This window comes from Lynx canadensis, chromosome C2 (genome assembly GCF_007474595.2).
Source record: "Lynx canadensis isolate LIC74 chromosome C2, mLynCan4.pri.v2, whole genome shotgun sequence".
Taxonomy (NCBI): Eukaryota; Metazoa; Chordata; class Mammalia; order Carnivora; family Felidae; genus Lynx; species Lynx canadensis.
The window spans coordinates 76,085,083-76,105,656 of NC_044311.2; the positions used below are offsets into that span (position 1 = coordinate 76,085,083).

At 51.6% G+C, this 20,574-nt stretch overlaps 1 protein-coding gene and 3 non-coding genes across 10 annotated transcripts; all 4 read left to right on the forward strand.

Moving 5' to 3' along the window:
• Positions 1 to 1,060: 1,060 nt before the first annotated feature.
• On the forward strand, positions 1,061 to 20,511 carry EIF4G1 (eukaryotic translation initiation factor 4 gamma 1). 7 transcript variants are annotated; one of them, XM_030330272.2, is made up of 33 exons: positions 1,061 to 1,178; positions 1,998 to 2,054; positions 2,279 to 2,372; positions 2,671 to 2,757; positions 3,859 to 4,035; positions 4,259 to 4,358; positions 5,457 to 5,569; positions 6,390 to 6,482; positions 6,687 to 6,753; positions 7,033 to 7,860; positions 8,141 to 8,229; positions 8,325 to 8,511; positions 8,606 to 8,739; positions 8,864 to 9,022; positions 9,191 to 9,376; positions 9,810 to 10,007; positions 10,231 to 10,377; positions 10,603 to 10,839; positions 11,005 to 11,109; positions 11,232 to 11,391; positions 11,595 to 11,695; positions 12,297 to 12,399; positions 12,630 to 12,732; positions 12,963 to 13,195; positions 13,326 to 13,444; positions 13,575 to 13,747; positions 14,049 to 14,174; positions 14,322 to 14,403; positions 16,425 to 16,523; positions 16,638 to 16,772; positions 16,883 to 16,964; positions 17,106 to 17,246; positions 19,885 to 20,511. In XM_030330272.2, exons 3-33 carry the CDS (start codon positions 2,313 to 2,315, stop codon positions 20,067 to 20,069), a joined length of 4,809 nt encoding a protein of 1,602 aa, XP_030186132.1. In that variant the 5' UTR covers positions 1,061 to 1,178; positions 1,998 to 2,054; positions 2,279 to 2,312; the 3' UTR covers positions 20,070 to 20,511. The 7 variants fall into 7 exon arrangements, with proteins under 7 accessions (XP_030186132.1, XP_030186128.1, XP_030186133.1 ...); XM_030330268.1 differs by having other exon boundaries at positions 1,074 to 1,178; positions 9,188 to 9,376; XM_030330273.1 differs by lacking the exon at positions 2,671 to 2,757 and having other exon boundaries at positions 1,074 to 1,178; positions 9,188 to 9,376.
• LOC115524377 lies at positions 7,921 to 7,995 on the forward strand. Its single transcript, XR_003972079.1, has one exon. It is a non-coding gene; the product is annotated as a small nucleolar RNA SNORD66 (small nucleolar RNA).
• On the forward strand, positions 10,872 to 10,937 carry LOC115524378. The gene has a single exon (XR_003972080.1). It is a non-coding gene; the product is annotated as a small nucleolar RNA SNORD66 (small nucleolar RNA).
• On the forward strand, positions 11,441 to 11,516 carry LOC115524376. The gene has a single exon (XR_003972078.1). It is a non-coding gene; the product is annotated as a small nucleolar RNA SNORD66 (small nucleolar RNA).
• Positions 20,512 to 20,574: the final 63 nt, after the last annotated feature.

Below are 20,574 nucleotides of genomic sequence, written 5' to 3' on the forward strand. Positions count from 1 at the left end.
TCACTCTCACTATAGTTCCTCTGCCATGTGTCTGTCTACTTTGCTGCTTTGGAGCTTCAGTTCCTCATATACAATGGGAAGAATAATACAATCTGTTTTATAGGAAATTGTGAAGATTGAGATCAGATAGGCCATATATATTGAACCACCACTCTATCCTTGGTACAGAGAAAATTTTTTCTTACCTTCTGAGATTACATGTGTACACATACACACACCTACACCCCAGATCACACATGGGTGAGTGAGAGCAAGTGTGTCTTTGCTAGGTACATAGGCACTGAAGCCCTTTCACATGAATTAACTCCTTTAATCTTCATAATCCAATAGAGTGAGTGGATGTTGTCATTGGTAAAGAAAGCAGGGTGGTTAAAAGTTTAGATTTGAGTCAGACTGCCTGGTTTCAAATCTTCCCATTTTTACAACAGTTATTAAGTAGGTGGGTAGTAGGTACATGGCCAGGAAGCAGCAGAGTTTGGATTAAAACCCAGGCCATCTGAGTACGTGTATTTGGCTCTAGGACGGTTCCTCCTGGTGCCAAGTCTTTTGGCTGCAGGGAAGGGGTTTTGGGATTACTTCTTTCGTCATTATTCTGAACTTTCCATGATTGACTTTTGTCCCTCCCTGGGAGTGGCTGATCTTTGGGAGGCAAATCTACTCATACTAATTTCTTAGAATGTTTCAATCTTTCTGGCCTAACATTCAGTTTAATAAGTATTTCAATCACCTTATCTTCAAAGGTTGCATAATTTTTATTTTCCTATTTGTATCATGATTTATTTAGGCAGGACTGAGTCTTTAATGAATTTCGCTACTCTCAGCCCCTGGCCAGCACTTCGCCTCGTACTTAGTATGCACTCAATAAATGCTCTAAGTATGAATGAACTAAAGAACCGCGGAACGGAGACGCAGATGGGGGTCAGTCTGGAAGTTCCAAAGTTCGGGAGGGGACACGGGGGCGGGCAGTGACTGTCACATGACCAGGCGGGGCAAATCTTCTGTGCTCCGCGGCGCCGGGCGTAGCTCCTCCCTCTGCGCCGGTCACGTGGGGGCGCCGGCTGCGCCTGCGGAGAAGCGGTGGCCGCCGAGCGGGATCTGTGCGGGGAGCCGGAAATGGTTGTGGACTACGTCTGTGCGGCTGCGTGGGGCTCGGCCGCGCGGACTGAAGGAGACTGAAGGTAAAGCCGCCATGTCCGGGCCCGACCCGGCCCCCCCACCCCCTCCCCCCGCATCCGCCGCCATCCGGGCCGGGACCGGCCACCCTGCGCCGCCGCCCCGGCGCCCTGGCCCCGCGGCCCAAGCCCGGGCCCCGGCCCGCCAGGGCCCGATCCCTGGCCCACGTGTGCCCGGCCTGGCCCGGCCTGGCTGCTGGGTGGGGGTGGGGGAGCGCAGGGACGGAATATGCGGTCCCCGCTGGCTGGGAGGGCGCCGGGTTCGCCGGCCGCGAAGTGCCACCTCGGTCTGACCCGAGGGGCCCCCGCGGGCGCAGGCACCGCGGCTCCCGGCCCGCCGCCCCCTCCCCCCTTTGCGGCCCGGCCGCCGGGAAGTGACACGTTGTTCTTTGGCACTGGCCGGCGCTGCGCAGGGAGGGCGCAGGGGAGGGAGGCGGCAGCGGCGGGCAGGGAGGAGCCCCCGGCCCCGCCCGCCCTCCGGGCCGACCCTCACTTACTAGAAACCGGCTCCTCTTCGGCCGCCGCCCGCCTGGCCTTTTACGGCCCGACTCCCGCCCTTCCTGGTCTCCACTCCTGGGCGGCGGCAGGCCTCGCGTCTGGCCCCGCGCGGGTGCCCCTGCGGCCACCCGCAGCAGGCGTGCCTTGGTGCCCCTGGGCCTGGCCCCGAACCCGGTGTCCCCAGGTGGGGGGTGGGGACACCACGGCCGAAGCTGCTAGCTCCGTTTGTGATCCGGGAGCCTGGTGCCAGCGAGACCTGGAATTTCCGGTCTGGTTGGTCTTGGGCCCCGCGGAGCCAGGTTGATACCCCTCACCTCCCAACCCCAGGCCCTCGGATGCCCAGAACCTGTAGGCCGCACCGTGGACTTATTCTTAACCGAGGGGGTGAGTGAGGGGGCTGTTTCAGCAGATCAGGGGGGTGGTTGGAGGTGATGCTGGTTTGACAACGTGTTGGTGGGGACATAAGCTGGATCTTTTCTGCTCTTTCAACCCCTTCGCGCCTCCGGGACTCGGTGTGGAACCCGGCCCTTGCTTCACCCCCTCCCCCCACTCCATTTGCCTTAAGCTTGGGTCCCTTCTCCTTTCCGAGCTCCACTCTTTCCCAACAGGTGCTGGGGGGACCCTGATGTGGCACCAAATGAAATGAACAAAGCTCCACAGCCCACAGGCCCCCCACCTGCCCCATCCCCTGGACTCCCACAGGTAATTAGGGAGGAATTAGCAGAGACTGGGGTGGGGGTGGGGGAGACCAGGCAGCTGGTCAGGAACAGGTTCCAACCTCTGGATTTTCCCACCCCCATCTGTGTCAGGGCAAAGTGCAGCTTCCTGCTGCCAAATTGAGACAGGGCCCCTGGGCTGTTCCCAGGGGCTGTCATGGGGAAGAGGGGGCATGTGGACTGCTAAAGCTCTTGCCACAGGTCTGCTCCCCTTACTTTACCAGCTTGGGTTTCTGCCCCACCCGGGTTTCCCCTCTTGCTGAACTCTGGTCTCCCCCCTTCAGCCAGCGTTTCCCCCGGGGCAGACAGCACCGGTGGTGTTCAGTACGCCACAAGCGACACAAATGAACACGCCTTCTCAGCCCCGCCAGGTGAGGGGCTGTGGGGAGGGGAGTAGGGTGCCTGGGTGGGAGCCATGGAAACCTTAGGCCAGTTTGGGCCTCGCATGGAAACTGTGGAGACCCTGTATCTGCCCCAATTTCCTGATAGTTGCTCTGTGTTCTTTCATGTGTCTCTGCACTTTGTGCTGTTGATTACTTACGGTGACTGGCCCCTTGGGGAGTATGTAGTCTGTGGGGTGGCATTAGTAGGGGTCCTGGTGCCTTGAGAATTGGGAGCAGTGCTTTGGGCCCCGCTGCCAACTCCTGTTTTCTTTCCTATTTCCTTCTTTTACTGGGAGGTAGTGGTTGCTCCATTTCCCTTCCCTTCTTTCTCTTTGGACTATGGCAAAGTAAACACTCCAGCTGGTTCTTGCCTTTCTCTGTTCCCTAAATTCTTTCTCACTAAGTGGCAGCATTCTTGTCCTACTTCCTTCATTTTTCCCCCTCATCACCTTGGAGATAATTCTCTTCTTTCCTGTCCCCATGTGCTCTCAGGGAGGATTCAGGTCTCTGCAGGTAATACCCCTTTGCTAATCCTGGACCCTCTCATAGTCTCACCATTATCCTCCGCCCTAGTCGAGGACTAGATACAGGGACTGGGGGTCTTCAGGGTGGGGACATGTTTGCTGTTAAGGTCCTCAGTCTGAGACTGACCGATGCATGTTAGAGGCTAAGTCTTGCAGAGTGCATATCTGGGAACTGGGAGACTGTTGCATGTTAGTGGTTAGTTTCTCAGTACCTTAGGGTGGAGCAATGCATGCTGGGGAGTATGTTGCCCAAAAGGGCTTCACTTAGGCATGATGCATCTGGGTGTTAGGAAGCCTCTGCAGAGGGTAGCCTGGTGGAAGTGACGTGAGTATGCACGGCAGTGAGGGAGTATATTCATGGAGTGCAAAGTGTATACCTGAATGTGGAGAGTATGTGTGAGTACAAGAGGCCACTTAATCATTAGTTGGTCAAGTGAGTTAGGATTGGTCCCTGTGCTCCAAAGCCCCCAGTATTTCTCTCCAGAGTAGAGACATTGTGGAGTGGCCATTTTGCTGTCCACTTCCTTCCTTTCCCAATGCCAACTGCCTTCCTCGCTCTTGACAGCACTTCTACCCTAGCCGGGCCCAGCCCCCGAGCAGTGCAGCCTCCCGAGTGCAGAGTGCAGCCCCCGCCCGCCCTGGCCCAGCTGCTCATGTCTACCCTGCTGGATCCCAAGTAATGATGATCCCTTCCCAGATTTCCTACTCAGCCTCCCAAGGGGCCTACTACATCCCTGGACAGGTGAGGTTGGAGGCTTGGGGACTGGAAGCCATGGAACCTTAAACCCGAACCCCCACCTCCCCTACCCTGACCCTCCAGTCCCATCTCTTTTCCAGAGGTGGGACTTCGTTTTGGTCATTGCCCATAGTTGACCTGTCCTGTCTTGCCCTATGTTCTCTTTGTAGTTTGATATGGTACTCATAGCTCCCTCAACTGCTCTCCCCTCCTCCCCCTTCCCCACCAGGGGCGTTCCACATATGTTGTCCCGACACAGCAGTATCCTGTACAGCCAGGAGCCCCAAGCTTCTATCCGGGTGCAAGCCCTACAGAGTTTGGAACTTATGGTAAGCAGGGGAAGGAGTCAGGTTGAGAGTGAGTCCCACGGAGCATCTAAACTCACCTATAAATTCCTAGACCCTTCCTAGGCTCATTCCTTGGTCTAAAAATGATAGGGTTAAGTAGGGATTGGTGCTTAATATGTAACTTGTTGGGTGAGGGGCAGGTAGTGTTTTATCCTATTGCTGAGAGTTAGGAGTCCTTCTCAGGTCAAAGAATATAGGGTCATGCACAAGTTTGAGGGCCTGTTAGTAAACATTTCCTGTGACACTTGTTCTGTGGTTGGTGGGAGCCCATGTAATGTGGATTTGAGAGGATTTTGTAGCTGCTTTTCACTTATATTCTAGGAAAGGATTAGTCTTTTTTATCGCAGTCGTTTCCAAAATTTTCTGATCATCTCAGGAAATATTTTGAGTGTGTACCTCTAATATGTGTGTTTTGTTTGTTTATACATATGCATCATTTAAACAAATAACATGTTTGTCAAAAACAAACAAGTGGATATTATGGATGAGATTAAAGAATGCATCCCATTTTAGAGACCATTGCTTTAAGGAATTAATTTTTCCACTTCCTGGGCCTGGTTCATAATGTTACTCTTTGTTTCCTTGCCCCTTAGTAAAGGGCTGGAGACTGGAACTGGACTCAGGTTGAGTGGGACAGGGTTGGCAAATCTGTTTTTCTCATTCCCAGCCAAAGACCTGATTCTGTTTCAGGTTAAGTAGTTGCTGCTCCCTCAGAATACATGTGTGTGTGTGTTGCTGGGGGTCGGAGGCATACATTATATCTTATAGGGTAGAAGAGAAACAGAAGTTCCTGGTAGTGGTAGCTGGTGTGGAGGGGAAGGAGTGTGCGCCTATAAGGTGTGTGTGTCAGTGTCAGGAATTCTTGTAAACGCAGTTCAGACTGGTTCCCCAGCTTTGATAGACACCTAACTCCCTTGGGGAGGTGGGTGGGGCAGGGCGAGGGGCCGGCCGTGGGTGATGAGAGGTTCTGGGGATGGGAGGTGTTCAAGCAGGCATTTGTACATGGTTGGGCCCTGACACTGCCACCATTCTTCCTTTCTGTGTCCCTTCTATCCCCCTTCGCCCATCCCCCCTCCCAAGCTGGCGCCTACTACCCAGCCCAGGGTGTGCAGCAGTTTCCCACTGGTGTGGCCCCCGCCCCAGTTTTGATGAACCAGCCACCCCAGATTGCTCCCAAGAGGGAGCGGAAGACCGTGAGTAGCAGCAAGGGGCTCTGGGACATCTGGGAAAGGGAGAATCAAGGTCAGACATATTGTGGGTCAGGGAGCAGAAAGTTGAGGAAGGAGATCTTCAGCCGGGAGCGGTTAGAGAATGGGGATCTGAAGTGCTCAGGTTCTCTGTAAAGTATAAGGTACTAAGACTTCAGTGTAGAAGCAGCTCATGGGAAGAACTGAAGTGGCTAGTGCAGGAGTTCCTGAGAGACCAAGGTTCTGGGGTCTATAAGATATACGTTCGGTTTTGGGTTTCTGGTGGCTTGTCTTGGAAATGGTTTGTTTTCTGTGGCCCCACCCCCCACCTCCCAGTCCTGGAAGCTCTTGAGGCCTCCGCCTCTGCTCAATCCTCAAGCCCTGGGCGTGGTGCCCAGAATAGGGTGCCAGGGCTGGGGAAGCCGCTGAGTCACCCTGGCTCCACCCACTGGATCTGGGCCCTGCCCCCAGAGATCAGGCAGACTAGCCACAAGTGAGCCGGATGGGTGCTAGATGGGGGTCCTGGGCTCTAGGGTGTGCAGCCAATTGACTTGGGGACTGCTGGTGGGGCAGGGATGAGGGAGGGAGGGGCATTGTGATGTACGAGATTGCTCTGTGAGGTCAAGGGTCTCTTAGGGGTGGGGGCCAGGGCAGGGAATACAAGATGAGCTGGATGGGTTGACAGTAGAACTCATGGGGTTTCTGGCACTCACCCACCCGCTTCCCAGTGGGGAGTGGGGGGTTGGTGTGGAGTCTTAGGAGTGGGACAGGGTGGAAAGGTGGGCTCCCCTTGCTTCCCACTCATCCCGGAGCTTTCTTTCCCCAGATCCGAATTCGAGATCCAAACCAAGGAGGGAAGGATATCACAGAGGAGATCATGTCTGGGGCCCGCACCGCCTCCACACCCACCCCTCCCCAGGTACTGTCTGCTCTTTGAGTGAGGCCCTGGCTACGATGGCTGTTCTGACCTGGACTCTCAAGTCCTTTGATCTTTTTTTCCAACTAAGCGATTTGTTTTCCTGTTTTCCTGGATTTTTAGGCAGACTTAAAGTAGAAATGGCTCTAGTAGAGAAGGGTTGTGGGCCTCTTCAGGGCAAACTTGGTAACTCTTTGTGTCTTGCAGACGGGAGGCGGTCTGGAGCCTCAAGCTAATGGGGAGACACCCCAGGTTGCTGTTGTTGTCCGGCCAGGTAGGTAAGCAGGTGGGGCAGAGCTTTTATGGTGAAAAGGAGTGTGACAGTTTCAAATGCTGAGGAGGTGGAGTGACTTGACCTGGGTGCCAGGGAAGAATGACTTAGGGTTTAGGTAGTGGGATTTTGCGGGTGGATCAGATTTTAGGTGAGAAGGGAAAAGGCTTAGATAGGAGAAGATTGCGGGGGTGATTTAGGCCGGGAATGTCTTAGCTGGGAGGAGGAGGAACAACAGCACTGAAGACCTGCTTTTAATTACTTGTCTTTTTTGTGGTGCAGATGACCGGTCCCAGGGAGCAGTCATTGGGAGCCGGCCGGGGCTGCCTGGCCCAGAGCACAGCCCTTCAGAATCCCAGCCTTCGTCACCTTGTCCGACCCCATCACCACCCCCAATCTTGGAACCGGGGTCTGAGCCTAATCTTGCAGTCCTCTCCATTCCTGGGGACACTGTGACAACGGGGATGATCCAGATGTCTGTAGAAGAATCCACCCCCATGCCCCGTGAAACTAGGGAGCCATATTGCCTCTCTCCAGAACCCACTCCCCTCGCCGAACCCATACTGGAAGTAGAAGTGACACTTAGCAAACCGATTCCAGAATCTGAGTTCTCTTCCAGTCCTCTCCAGGTTCCCACCCCCCTTGCATCTCACAAAGTGGAAATTCTGCCTGAACCTAACGGCATGGTCTCATCTGAGGATCTGGAACCAGAGGTTGAGTCGAGCCCAGAGATTGCTCCTCTCCCTCCGCCAGCTTGTCCTTCTGAATCCCCCGTGCCCATTGCTCCAACTGCCCAACCTGAGGAACTGCTCAACGGAGCCCCCTCGCCACCAGCTGTGGACTTAAGCCCAGTCAGTGAGCCACAGGAGCAGGCCAAGGAGGTTACAGCATCAGTGGCTCCCCCCGCCGTCCTCTCTGCCACTCCAGCTATGGCTCCTCCAGCTGCTTCCCCCGCCCAGGAGGAGGAAATGGAGGAAGAGGAAGAAGATGAAGAAGGAGAAACAGGAGATGCTGAGGGTGAGAAAGGAGGAGAGGAACTTCTTCCCCAAGAGAGCACCCCTGTTGCAGCCCACCTGCCTCAGAATTTGGAGGCAGCAGCAGCCACCCAAGGTAAGGTGTGATGGGATGGTAGAAGTGGGGCGGACTGAAAGGTGTGGTTTTTTTTTTTCTCTTTATTGATGACCTCTCATTTGTGCCACTGTGTCTGGGTCATAGAAGCCTTGTCATGGACCCTAAGAGCTAAAATTCCGAGATTAAGGAATTTTAAGTCCACAGTGGGTATGTTGGAAAGAGGAAGTACTATACAGTAGCTGCTTTGTATTTCCCCAGTTATTCCCACTTTTGTTCCCCATATAAGTTATTCCCACTTTTTCCCCCCCTAAATAAATAGTGGCAGTGTCTGTGCCAAAGAGGAGACGGAAAATTAAGGAGCTCAATAAGAAGGAGGCTGTAGGAGACCTTCTAGATGCCTTCAAGGAGGTAAGGGAGCAGAAAGTAATGGAGGGGAGAGGGCAGAGTGTGGGTATGGAACAGTGATCATACTGTAACCAAAATGGGGTGTCCTGTGGTTACAGGTGAGCCCAGGAGTACCAGAGGTGGAAAATCAGCCTCCTGTAGGCACCAGCCCTGGTCTGGAGCCTGAGGGCAGCAGTGTGCCCCCCCGGCCTGAGGAAGCAGATGAGACCTGGGACTCAAAGGAAGACAAAATTCACAATGCTGAGAACATCCAGCCAGGGGAGCAGAAGTATGAGTATAAGTCAGGTATGCTGAGGGAAAAGTTGAGAAGGGTTGTATATTCTTGCCAGGCCCTCAGGAGACCAGTGTATATGATTGGTTCATCTTGTCTTCCTCGTAGATCAGTGGAAGCCTCTAAACCTTGAGGAGAAAAAGCGTTATGACCGTGAGTTCCTGCTTGGCTTTCAGTTTATCTTTGCCAGTATGCAGAAGCCAGAGGGATTGCCCCATATCAGCGATGTGGTGTTGGATAAGGTTGGTAGGCTTGAGGGGGAGGGTCAGTTTGGGCTGGCGGGCTTGCTGGGGGAGGTGCCTGAGGTCCTGAGAGAGTAGTCAAGAGCCATAACTGTTTCTCATGCCTTCTGCATCCTCTTCACAGGCCAATAAAACACCACTACGGCCACTGGACCCCGCTAGACTTCAAGGCATAAATTGCGGCCCAGACTTCACTCCTTCCTTTGCCAACCTTGGCCGACCAGCCCTTAGCAACCGTGGGCCCCCAAGGGGTGGGCCAGGTGGGGAGCTGCCCCGAGGGCCGGTGAGTGGGACTGGCTAGAGGGACAGATGGTCAAGGGGGTTTGGGGGATGGCTCCCTTGTCTTGTTGAGAGATGGGGAGAAAACTGCCCTGGAGATGCGTGGTGGCAGTGTCACAGGTTGTGCTGATTGGCTTTGTGTCTTCACTTGTTCTTGCCCCTTGCTTAGCAGGCTGGTCTGGGACCCCGGCGCTCTCAGCAGGGCCCCCGAAAGGAACCACGCAAGATCATTGCCACGGTGTTAATGACTGAAGATATAAAGTTGAACAAAGCAGAGAAAGCCTGGAAACCCAGCAGCAAGCGGACAGCTGCTGATAAGGATCGAGGGGAAGAGGATGCTGATGGCAGCAAAACCCAGGTACTGACAAGTGCTGTTTTTGGTCTCCAATTTTTCTTTTCAAGGTCTGCCCTCTGAGTCAACTTTGCCCTCTCTGTTTCTGTTCTTTTGTTTGTTTGTTTAAATGTTTATCTGTCTTGAGAGAGAGAGGGAGAGTGCATGTGCATTTGGGGAGGGGCAGAGAGAAAGGGAGACCGAGAGAATCCCAACCAGGCTCCTCACGGAAAGTGGAGAGCTCGGCGTGGAGCTCTGTCTCATGAACTGTGAGATCAGACCTGAGCTGAAATCCAGAGTCAGATGCCTAACTGACTGAGCCACCCAGCTGCTCCTGTTTCTGTCATTCTTATCACTAGTGTCTACCTGAGTCCCTACCACCCTCTACTGTTCCTCCCAGCGACCTCTGTTCTTCTGAGAACCTCACTGGATCCTGTGTCTTCTCTGTCCCCTCTGCCAGGACCTGTTCCGCAGGGTGCGCTCCATACTGAATAAGCTGACACCCCAGATGTTCCAGCAGCTGATGAAGCAGGTGACACAGCTGGCCATCGACACTGAGGAACGCCTCAAAGGGGTCATTGACCTCATCTTCGAGAAGGCCATTTCAGAGCCCAACTTCTCTGTGGCCTATGCCAACATGTGCCGCTGCCTCATGGCGGTTAGTTTCCACTGTTACTAAACCTTGTGGTCTAGTTCCCTACTTCTCTTCCTGAGACTCCTTGAGTCCAGCTTCTTGGTTCTCTTCCAGCCTGTGCCGTTGATGGCAGCCAGAAGGAGGCAGATTGGGGACCAGAGGTCTTCCTGGGTTAGGTAGTTAAAGACTCTTGGAGGGCCTTCCCACTTGGGACCAGTGTAAATGTGACATTCTCTTTGACATACAGCTGAAAGTGCCCACTACAGAAAAGCCAACAGTGACTGTGAACTTCCGAAAACTGTTGTTGAATCGATGTCAGAAGGAGTTTGAGAAAGACAAAGATGATGATGAGGTTTTTGAGAAGAAGCAAAAAGAAATGGATGAAGCTGCTACGGTGAGAGAAAACCCACCAACCCACTATCCATCCGGTTGCTACTCTGCTATGGAATTGGGGGTGGGGATAAGGGAGGGGTGGGGGTTCATGGTGTTTTGGAGGTTTCTCTGCCTTAAGGCATGAGTAGTTGCTGCTACATTTAGGAATCCAAATGCAGTGGAGGAGAGACGTTTTAGCCCAGTGGCTGGGTACCTTTTTGATGGATTTCTATCCTATAAATGGCAGGCAGAAGAACGAGGACGCCTGAAGGAAGAGTTGGAAGAGGCTCGAGACATAGCCCGGCGGCGCTCTTTAGGGAATATCAAGTTTATTGGGGAATTGTTTAAGCTGAAGATGTTAACGGAGGCAATAATGCATGACTGTGTGGTTAAACTACTTAAGAACCATGATGAAGAGTCTCTTGAATGCCTTTGTCGTCTGCTCACTACCATTGGCAAAGATCTGGACTTTGAAAAAGCCAAGGTAGGGTTCCTGGGATGTGGAAGGGACGACAGATCCCTTGTTGGGCTGTCATTGTGTGGGCCACTGAGCCACAATGATGGAGCTGAAGGTCTGAGGAGGGGCCAGGCCTACAGTTGGAGGTGAGGTATTACAAGTTCCTGACCTGATGCCTTTGCTTCTTCCTAGCCCCGGATGGATCAGTATTTCAACCAGATGGAAAAAATCATTAAGGAAAAGAAGACTTCATCCCGAATCCGCTTTATGCTGCAAGACGTGCTGGATCTGCGACGGGTGTGTGTCCGCTCCTTCCCACTGCTGGTCTGCTTCCTGTACCCCACAGTCCCCAGTTCCCAACACGGCTTTGTCTGGCCATCTGATGTAATTACTTTGTGACTGGCCTTCTCTACCCACAGAGCAATTGGGTGCCACGTCGTGGGGACCAGGGTCCCAAGACCATTGACCAGATCCACAAGGAGGCTGAGATGGAGGAGCACTGGGAACATGTAAAAGTGCAGCAGCTAATGGCCAAGGGCAGCGACAAGCGTCGGGGTGGCCCTCCAGGCCCACCTATTAGTGAGTTTGAGGCTCAGATTAAGGAGGGGGCAGAGTAAGGGGTTAAGCTTTCCGTTGATGACTTCTTGTTAGTGCCACGTGTCTGGGCCACTGAGACCATGTGATGGAACTGAGGATCTGAGGAAGGGAGGCTGGGCTGGCCCCAGGTGATATGGCTGCTAGGAGTTACTCATTATTGCAATATGCCCTCTTCTTTGTCCCAGGCCGAGGCCTCCCCCTTGTGGATGATGGTGGCTGGAACACAGTCCCCATCAGCAAGGGCAGCCGCCCTATCGACACCTCACGGCTCACCAAGATCACAAAGGTAGGGGTGTGTGTATTGGAGGGAGGGGTGGTGGTCATGGGAGGGTGAAGAGGGATCAAACAGACATTGAGCATAGGTTTGGATCTCAGTCCCCTCATTTTCTGAGGTTGGGAAGGCGACGGCTGAATTTTCCCTCTTAGACTATCTAGTTAGATTGCTAGTGACAGGGCTGCCAGATCTAGCCGGGGTTGTATTCACATCCGTCTGGGCCAGTGTCAGCAAACTCCCAGCAAATCTGGCCCATTCCTTGCTTCTCTACATTTCACAGCTAAGAAATGGCCTTCGTGTTTTTTTAACGGTTGAGAAAAATAAAGCAGGTATTATGTAATATGAAATTATTCAAAATGTAAATTTCAGTATCCGTGGTTTTATTGGGATATAACTATTCTCATTTCCCTGAAGTATTGTGCATGACTGCTTTTGTGCTACAGTGGCCGAGTGGAGTAGTTGAAATAGCAACTATATGGCCTACAAAGCCTAAAATATTTACTATTTGGCCTTTTACAGGAAAAGTTTCCCCTGGTCTAGGCAATTTGCTACCTTGTGGCTGCGGGCTTTGGCCAGATTAGACTCATGACTCCACTCCCCTTTCCTTCCTCAGCCCGGCTCCATTGATTCTAACAACCAGCTCTTTGCACCTGGTGGGCGATTGAGCTGGGGCAAGGGCAGCAGTGGAGGCTCAGGAGCCAAGCCCTCTGATGCAGGTATGGAGGCCGTTGTAAGGAGCTGGGTGGCTATTCTCTCTTGAGGGCAGAGCCTTGTCTATAAGGGAGGTTTTTGGTACAAAGTGGTTAGGTAGTAATGGGAGGCGTATGTTTGGGGCTGGGGAATAAACTGTGTTCTTTTCGGGACTAGGACCAAGTGTCCTAAACAGTAGGAGATAGAATGGAAGACAGTAGCAAGAGATTCTGATCCGGGCTTTTTGCCTCCCCAGCATCAGAAGCTGCTCGTCCAGCTACTAGTACCTTGAACCGCTTCTCAGCCCTTCAACAAGCAGTACCTACAGAAAATACAGATAGCAGACGTGTGGTACAGAGGTGAGGTTTCCTGGATGTTTTTCTTCTTTATGCTGTGAGAGTGCTGTGATTGGACTTTGGTGGTTGCTATAGGAATCCTCACACCTGTAATGCTCAGAACCTCTGGCTAGATGGGGCACATTCCTGACGCCAGGAACTAGGCCCTGCAGTTGCTCGGCATGTTGGATAGTTAATACAAGAGAGCAGCTAGGCATATAGGTGAGAGGTGACGTGCCTGCTTTTTTCTCCAGGAGTAGCTTGAGCCGGGAAAGAGGTGAGAAAGCCGGGGACCGGGGAGACCGCCTAGAGCGGAGTGAACGGGGAAGTGAGCGTGGAGACCGGCTCGATCGCTCTCGGACACCTGCCACCAAGCGGAGCTTCAGCAAGGAAGTGGAAGAACGGAGTAGAGAGCGGCCCTCCCAGCCTGAGGGACTGCGCAAGGCAGCTAGCCTCACGGAGGATCGGGACCGTGGGCGGGATGCTGGTAAGGGGCTGGAAGAGGAAGGGAAGGGTATGTTTGGGACTAGGCAGTCCCCAGACCATCTTCAGAGCTCTGGGCCCTTCTTTCTAGGAAAATTAGAACTGAAGTCCTCAATCTGTTTTTTCCCTTTCAGTGAAGCGAGAAGCCACCCTGCCCCCGGTGAGTCCCCCAAAGGCTGCACTCTCTGAGGAAGAGCTGGAAAAGAAATCCAAAGCCATTATCGAAGAATATCTCCATCTCAATGACATGAAGGTAGGCATTGGGAGGGGTCTGAGTGACAGCAGAGTGGGCAGGGAAGGACGTGTGTGGACAGGCATGGAATATGGGGTCTGGACCAGACAGACGGTGACTGCCCTCTCCCTCCTGCCCCGCACACCTGCAGGAGGCAGTGCAGTGCGTACAGGAGCTGGCCTCACCCTCCCTGCTCTTCATCTTTGTGCGGCATGGCATCGAGTCAACACTGGAGCGCAGCACTATCGCTCGTGAGCATATGGGGCGGCTGCTGCACCAGCTGCTCTTTGCCGGGCACCTCTCCACTGCTCAGTACTACCAAGGGTATGCCTTCTTAGGGCCTCCTATTTTTCCATACCCACAGACTTCCCTCCTTTATAGGACCCATGGAACCTTGGAGTTCCTCAACTGTCCTGGTTAACAGATCTTTTGGCAGGGATAGGGGTGTACCATGTAAGGACCGGAGTGTGGCTTTAGCTTGAGATAATTGCCCCGTGCCTAGGAAGTGCTCCCCAGGGGCTCCACAGTTGATCCTTTAACAATGCCGTGATGCCCCAGATGGAGGGTGGGAGGTCTGGCTGGTCTTTCCTAGAAGGCCCTGACTTTGAATTCATTTCATCTGCAGTTTGTATGAAATCCTAGAATTGGCTGAAGACATGGAAATTGACATCCCCCATGTGTGGCTCTACCTAGCAGAACTCATAACGCCCATTCTGCAGGAAGGTGGAGTACCTATGGGGGAACTGTTCAGGTAAGCCCCTTGAGTGGGATTCAAGAGAGGTAACGTATGGCAAGAGAGGGACGTATGGCAAGTTTGATGCCTGGGTTTAGGGAGGGATGGGGTAGTGTGTTGAGAGGGCTTTGGAGGTTATCAACACTCCCTGTAATTTTCTTGTAGGGAGATTACAAAACCTCTGAGACCCATGGGCAAAGCTGCTTCTCTGTTGCTGGAGATCCTGGGGCTTCTGTGTAAAAGCATGGTGAGTGAGAGCCTTTTGGGGGTGATGTGTCAGGACTTCCCTTCCCACCATCCGGTTTTGGCTCCTTGCTGTGACCCTGAAACCTCATGGTCCTTTGGTGGGATGGGGTTAATGGTGATGGTAGTTGTGTGTTGGTACCTGGGAGAGGAAATGTTGAGACTGGCACTGACCAGTTCCTGTTGAGTTCTCGCCAAGGCTGGAGGAGAATGGGAATCTAAGACCCGAAGCCCTTGATTGATTGATTTGTTCAGCTAGCATTCTTTTTTTTTTTTTTTTTAATTTTTTTTTTCTTTTAATGTTTGTTTATCTTTGAGAGAGAGACAGAGTGTGAGCAGGGGCGGGGCAGAGTGAGACAGAGACACAGAATCCGAAGCAGGCCCACGCTCTGAGCTGTCAGCACAGAGCCTAACGTGGGGCTCGAACTCACGAACTGAACCGTGAGATCATGGCTTGAGCTGAGGTCAGTCGCCCAACCAACTGAGCCACCCAGGTGCCCCGGTTAAGCTAGCATTCTTTAAAAACATTTACTAATCACATACTAGGCACTGGAGATACCACCGTGAATAAAACATAGGAAACCAGCTGGAAGAGAAAAGTAAGAAATGACAGCTTAATAAAAACAGCGTTAAGTAAAGCGTGAAATAAAATAGTCAAAATGGAGTGTCTTGAGTACTGTGAGGTTGGTAATGTTCATGACAGAAAGCCTTTCCAGAAGGGCGCTGGGACTGCTTTGTGAAAGTTAAGTGGTGACTATAAAATGTCATAGTGGAGAGATGGGAAAGGCAAGTTGGGCAGGGTACTCTGGTAGTGAGAGCTGGGAAGGGCACTTTTAAGAGTTTAGCTTCCCAGGGCGCCTGGGTGGCTCAGTCCATTAAGCTTTCGACTTCAACTTCGGCTCAGGTCATGACCTCACGGTTTGTGAGTTTGAGCCCTGCTCAGGCTCTGTGCTGATGGCTCAGAGCCTGGAGCCTGCTTTGGGTTCTGTGTCTCCTCTCTCTGCCCCGCCTCCTGCTCGCACTCTCTTTCTCTCAAAAATAAATAAACGCTAAAAAAAAAAAAAAAAAAGTCTAGCTCCCCTGGGACCTGGACAAATGAGACTTTAGTGGAAAGGACTTGCTCTTTCAGCGTCCTATTAATCCTTTTGGGTAGAAATGTGTAGCAGGGTAGTTTGTGTTTAAAAAGAGAGAAAAGTAGTTTGAACTACCGCGTTCATTAAATCTGGTGTATTAGGTTATAGGATGTGTTATTCATGCACTGTTAATAAAGAAAAAAACTTATGGTCATTTGTTTAAATGTAATATATCAACTGTGAGGCAGTTCAATTTTAGTGGTGTTGGAGGCAATTCAATTTTAGTGGTGTTGGAATGAGTATCTTTAAAATTCGTGAAGTATAATCATCTTATTTAGGATTAATGTCATCATTTTGAGTGTCGGTTATTTTAAGAGTAATGTCTTCAGAATGCCTTGTTCCCTAACAGAAAATGGGTTCAGACTATTGTTTATGTGAGGATTTCTGATTTGCCTTGGGGGCTGTGGGAGGGATAGATCTGTATCTAAAATTTTCTGGACTTAATAACTAAAAAGGCATATTTGTTAGAAGTTGTCCTCTCCCATGAGCGTTTGGTAAGTTGGAATAATGGAAAACTAAGCAATTTTAGAAAAAGAAACATCGAGGAATGTAGAAGTCTGGGATGAGGTATTTGGATTTGGTTGTTTACCTTTTTCAGTAAAGGCGGTCTTGTGAAAGCTAATTGATGTCTTTCATAGAGGCTGTTAGGCTATTCTCCCCACCGCACCCTACCCCCCGCCTCAGTTTCCTAGCACTGTGGTAGATGAGTTCTTGTGTCTTTGGGTGGTAGTACCAGTCTGTAGGCATGGAGAGACTGTGCCTGTTGGTATCTCTGTAACAATTTGAAACCTTAGGCACCTAATGGGCTTTCAGTACATATTTGCTAGATGACATTTGTGGAACTATGTCTTAGAGGGAGAGAGGGTTACTGAATTGGTCTTACATTTTCTAGGGTCCCAAAAAGGTGGGGATGCTGTGGCGAGAAGCTGGACTCAGCTGGAAAGAATTTCTACCTGAAGGCCAGGACGTCAGTGCGTTTGTCGCTGAACAGGTTTGCGGCTGGAGTTAGGTTAATTCTAGCATTTGGGACTGGCCATTCGTCTCCCTCTTCCCTCAGTGACTCACATGGTATACTTACCTCCTATTTGGGTCTTTTCATTTGTAGAAGGTGGAGTATACCTTGGGCGAGGAGTCTGAAGCCCCCGGCCAGAGGATGCTGTCCTCTGAGGAGCTGAGCAAACAGTTGGAGAAGCTGCTGAAGGAGGGCAGCAGTAACCAACGGGTGTTTGACTGGATAGAGGTATGTGTCTCCTGGATATTGGGAGAGAGGCATACAGGAGAGGCAGTTTTTGGTGTGCGGGTAGGGACAGAATTCAGAACATATAGGCCATTTGTTTCTCTTCTGCACAGGCCAACCTGAGTGAGCAGCAGGTAGCATCCAACACACTAGTTCGGGCCCTCATGACAGCTGTCTGCTATTCTGCAATTATCTGTAAGAGGAGCCAGGGAGATGGAGGGGCAAGGGTGGGCCCAGCAGATGGAGGGAGGAAGGTTTTGGTCTTTGCCTCCTAGTTGTGGACTGGACCAGGCTGAGGGTGCATTGTTCTGCTTAACCCCGTCTGTCTTCCTGTAGTTGAGACGCCCCTCCGAGTGGATGTCGCGGTGCTGAAAGCTCGAGCGAAACTGCTACAGAAATACTTATGTGATGAACAGAAGGAGTTGCAAGCGCTCTACGCCCTCCAGGCCCTTGTAGTGACCTTAGAACAGCCCGCCAGTAAGAGCCGGGCTGCAGGGGTGGGGTGGAGGAGCTGCCAGAGAACAGGAGGCAGTAATTGCAAAGGGTCTCAACCCAAGAAAGGGGGCTGGTCATAGGAGAGCAAAATGCCCTGGTGATTGATTCCTTCCCCCTGCACTGCTTATTTCTTTGCCTACAAATGGAAGAAGTTAGACTCATCGTGAAGATTACTTGACTACTGTTCTGTGCCAGGAGCATGGAGGTGAAAAGTGATAACAGTTTCTAAATACTGAGTGCTCTGGCATCCTGGCATGGGGTTGAGATGATTTTCTTTTTTTGCCTTATTTAATCTTCACAACTACTGTTTAAGGCCGATGCTGTTATCCCCTTTTTCTTACTGGGAGACTGAGGCTCAGGTTAATATGCCTGAGATTATGCATTCAGCAGATAGGTATGTGCCAGAGCACTGGGACATTGGCAGTGATAAAGTCCAGTACAGTTCTGTGTTGGCATAGAGTAACACAGTGGTGATGAGTGTTGGAAGATGGGTCCTGTGGGGTGCTCTCTGGGGACACCTAGTCTAAAGGATAATGAGTGGGAAGTGACAAATGGTAGCTAAATGACCAGTTGGAGGGGGAGATTTGAAGGAACTGTGTGTGTAAAGGAAGACCCTGAGGCAGAAAGTACTTGATACAAAGTAACAGAACTGTTCAAGAAAGGCCAGTGTGGGCGAGCACAGCAGCCAGTCCTATGTGAGGCAAGATGGGGCTGGAGAGATGGATGTGGGCTAGGTCATGCAGGGCTGTCTAAGCCGTGGGACAAGTTTTGGCCTTCAGCCTAAGGACAGGAAAAGGCTTTGTGAGATTTTAGTTTTTAGCTCATCTGGGCCTTTGGTAGGAAGAATGGTTTGGAATGGGTTAAGTGTGAACATGGCAAGAGCAGCAAATTAGGAGTGGGTTGTGTTGCTGGTGGCAGTGAAGCTGGGAGGGGTGTAACTACAGTTAAGACATAACACTGGCCTAAGGGGGAAGAGGTGATGAGACAGGTTAAGTTAATGTATGACTCTCAGGATGCTTTGAGTGAGGTGATAGTGTGGTATACTGTTCACTCTGGGTGTTGGGAACACTGGGTCAAGTTGATTTTGGTCATAATTGGGTTTGTGGTCCCTGGGTGGGGGTGATCAGAGATGTCAGGTAGACAGTTGAGTATGGGAATTCATTTGGAGAGGAAGAGGTCAGGGTTGGTGGCTGATCTGTGAGAAGCTGACACAGGGCAACACATGTGCAAGTCCTCAGAGGATATGGGATTGCCCAAGGGAGAGCAATGAGAATATGGAGTAGAGCCTTGAGGAAGTAGAGGACCCACAGGGAGGGACCAGAGGAGGACAGGGCCCTGTGAACAAAGGACAAAGTAATTTTAAGAGGGGGAAGTGGTCAGTAATGCTAGATGCTGCTTGAGAGTTCCATAGGAGCAGAGCTGACGGTTTAGGGCCTTTGGAGTATAAAAACATGGAGGCCGCTCTGGCATAAACAATATTTAGTAGAGCAGGGGACACTCTGGATTGGAAAGGACTGAGGAATACTTGAGTGAGATAGGAAAAAAGGAAAACAGCAAGTGTAGACAAAGTGTTTAATGTCTCGTCCAAAGACAAAAATCTTTTGTTTGACTGTAAGAGATTGTGGTTGTGATGGAGGCCTTTTGTGTTTAGATGGGAGAAACTTGGGTTTGAAGATGCAGGGCAGAGTGGATAATTGATTGTGTAGGGTCCCCAGGGTGGGATGCACTGGATTTGGAGCACAAGTTTGGGACGAATGCTCTGCTGCCATAGGATGGGGCTGGGGGGCTGTCCACAGGTGGTGGTTGTGGATTTGAGGGTGTGTGCGCCCTGAGGAACATCCTGGTTTGCAGCTTCTCATAGATGGCTGTCAGCGTTTCACCCAGGCCTGGACTCTAGAACCTATGCTTTATTTCTTTATTCAGAAGAAATGTTTCACTACTTGGCCTCCATTTGCTTTTGGAAAGATTGGCAGTATAGTATGGGGAATGGGACAGGTTGTGTTCAGGCCTGATAGGACAAGCGCTCGGGAGGGCTTCACTAGAAGCCAGGTTGGGGAGAAAGAGGGTCAGAGGAAGGGGTGCTGGAATTGAACCTAAAAGAATTCATTAGGAAGGTGACAAGAGAAAGATGATCCTGGCAAAGGATGTGGCACACGTAAAAATGTCAAGGCTAGAGAGGATGTGTATGTTCAGATGTATGGAAAATAAGGGGAAATGGGGATCCAGTTTGTCAGAATCTGTAATGGTGGCCAGTGAATGTTCCAGGTTATAAACCCTTGACTTTGGTGAGTGATATATCTGGGACTTTTGTGATTCCCAAATTTAGGAGTACGAGTTCTGTATATAGTTTTCCTCATTAAATATATCATGAATGGAGAAGCTGCCAAGGTAAGGCAGGTTTGTAAGGTTCTGCTGTGATTTGTTCCTGTGCGTGCAGCAGTCTTAGATCGTAAAGTAAGATTAACACCTTGTTAGAGACCTACCTAGTCACTCTAATCAATGGTCAGACACACAAATGTCAGGATGATGGGTCAGGGCCTTGATTTTTAACAGTGGAGCTTGGGAGTGGGTTGGGTGGTTGTGGGCAGCACTCCTTAACTGCTGTCCTGCCTGCTTGCAGACCTGCTTCGGATGTTCTTTGATGCGCTGTATGACGAGGATGTGGTGAAAGAGGATGCCTTCTACAGCTGGGAGAGTAGCAAGGACCCCGCTGAGCAACAGGGCAAGGGCGTAGCCCTTAAATCTGTCACAGCCTTCTTCAAGTGGCTTCGTGAAGCGGAGGAGGAGGAGTCTGACCACAACTGAGGGCGGGTGGGGCCGGGGACTTGGAGCCCCATGGACACTCGGATGACCCGGCCAGCCGCCCGGACTGCAGGGGGGGGCGGCAGCAGCGGCGGTGGCAGTGGGTGCCTGTAGTGCGATGTGTCTGAGCTAATAAAATGGCTGAAGAGGCAGGATGGCGTGGGGCTGCCTGGGGCCCCCCTCCAGGATGCTGCCAGGTGTCCCTCTCCTCCCCCTGGGGCACAGAGATATATTATATATAAAGTCTTGAAATTTGGTGTGTCTTGGGGGGGGGCACCACCGCCTGCCCCTGGGGTCCTTTTTTATTTTCTGAAAATCACTCATGGGACTGCCGTCCTCGCTGCTGGGGGCATATGCCCCAGCCCCTGCACCACCCCTGCTGCTGCCTGGGCAGGGGGAAGGGGGGGGCACGGTGCCTGTAATTATTAAATATGAATTCAATTAAGCTCACTGCCTCCCTGCTTTATGGCCTACTCCCTCTGGAGAAGGGATATGGATAGGTGGGCAG

Excerpts from the sequence above, each read along its gene's own strand:
- EIF4G1 (XM_030330268.1), top strand. The coding sequence starts at position 2,313 with ATGAACAAAGCTCCACAGCCCACAGGCCCCCCACCTGCCCCATCCCCT. Across the intron at positions 9,023-9,187 it reads GGGAGCTGCCCCGAGGGCCG|CAGGCTGGTCTGGGACCCCG; the intron begins GTGAGTGGGACT and ends CCCCTTGCTTAG. Across the intron at positions 13,748-14,048 it reads ACTGCTCAGTACTACCAAGG|TTTGTATGAAATCCTAGAAT; the intron begins GTATGCCTTCTT and ends TTTCATCTGCAG.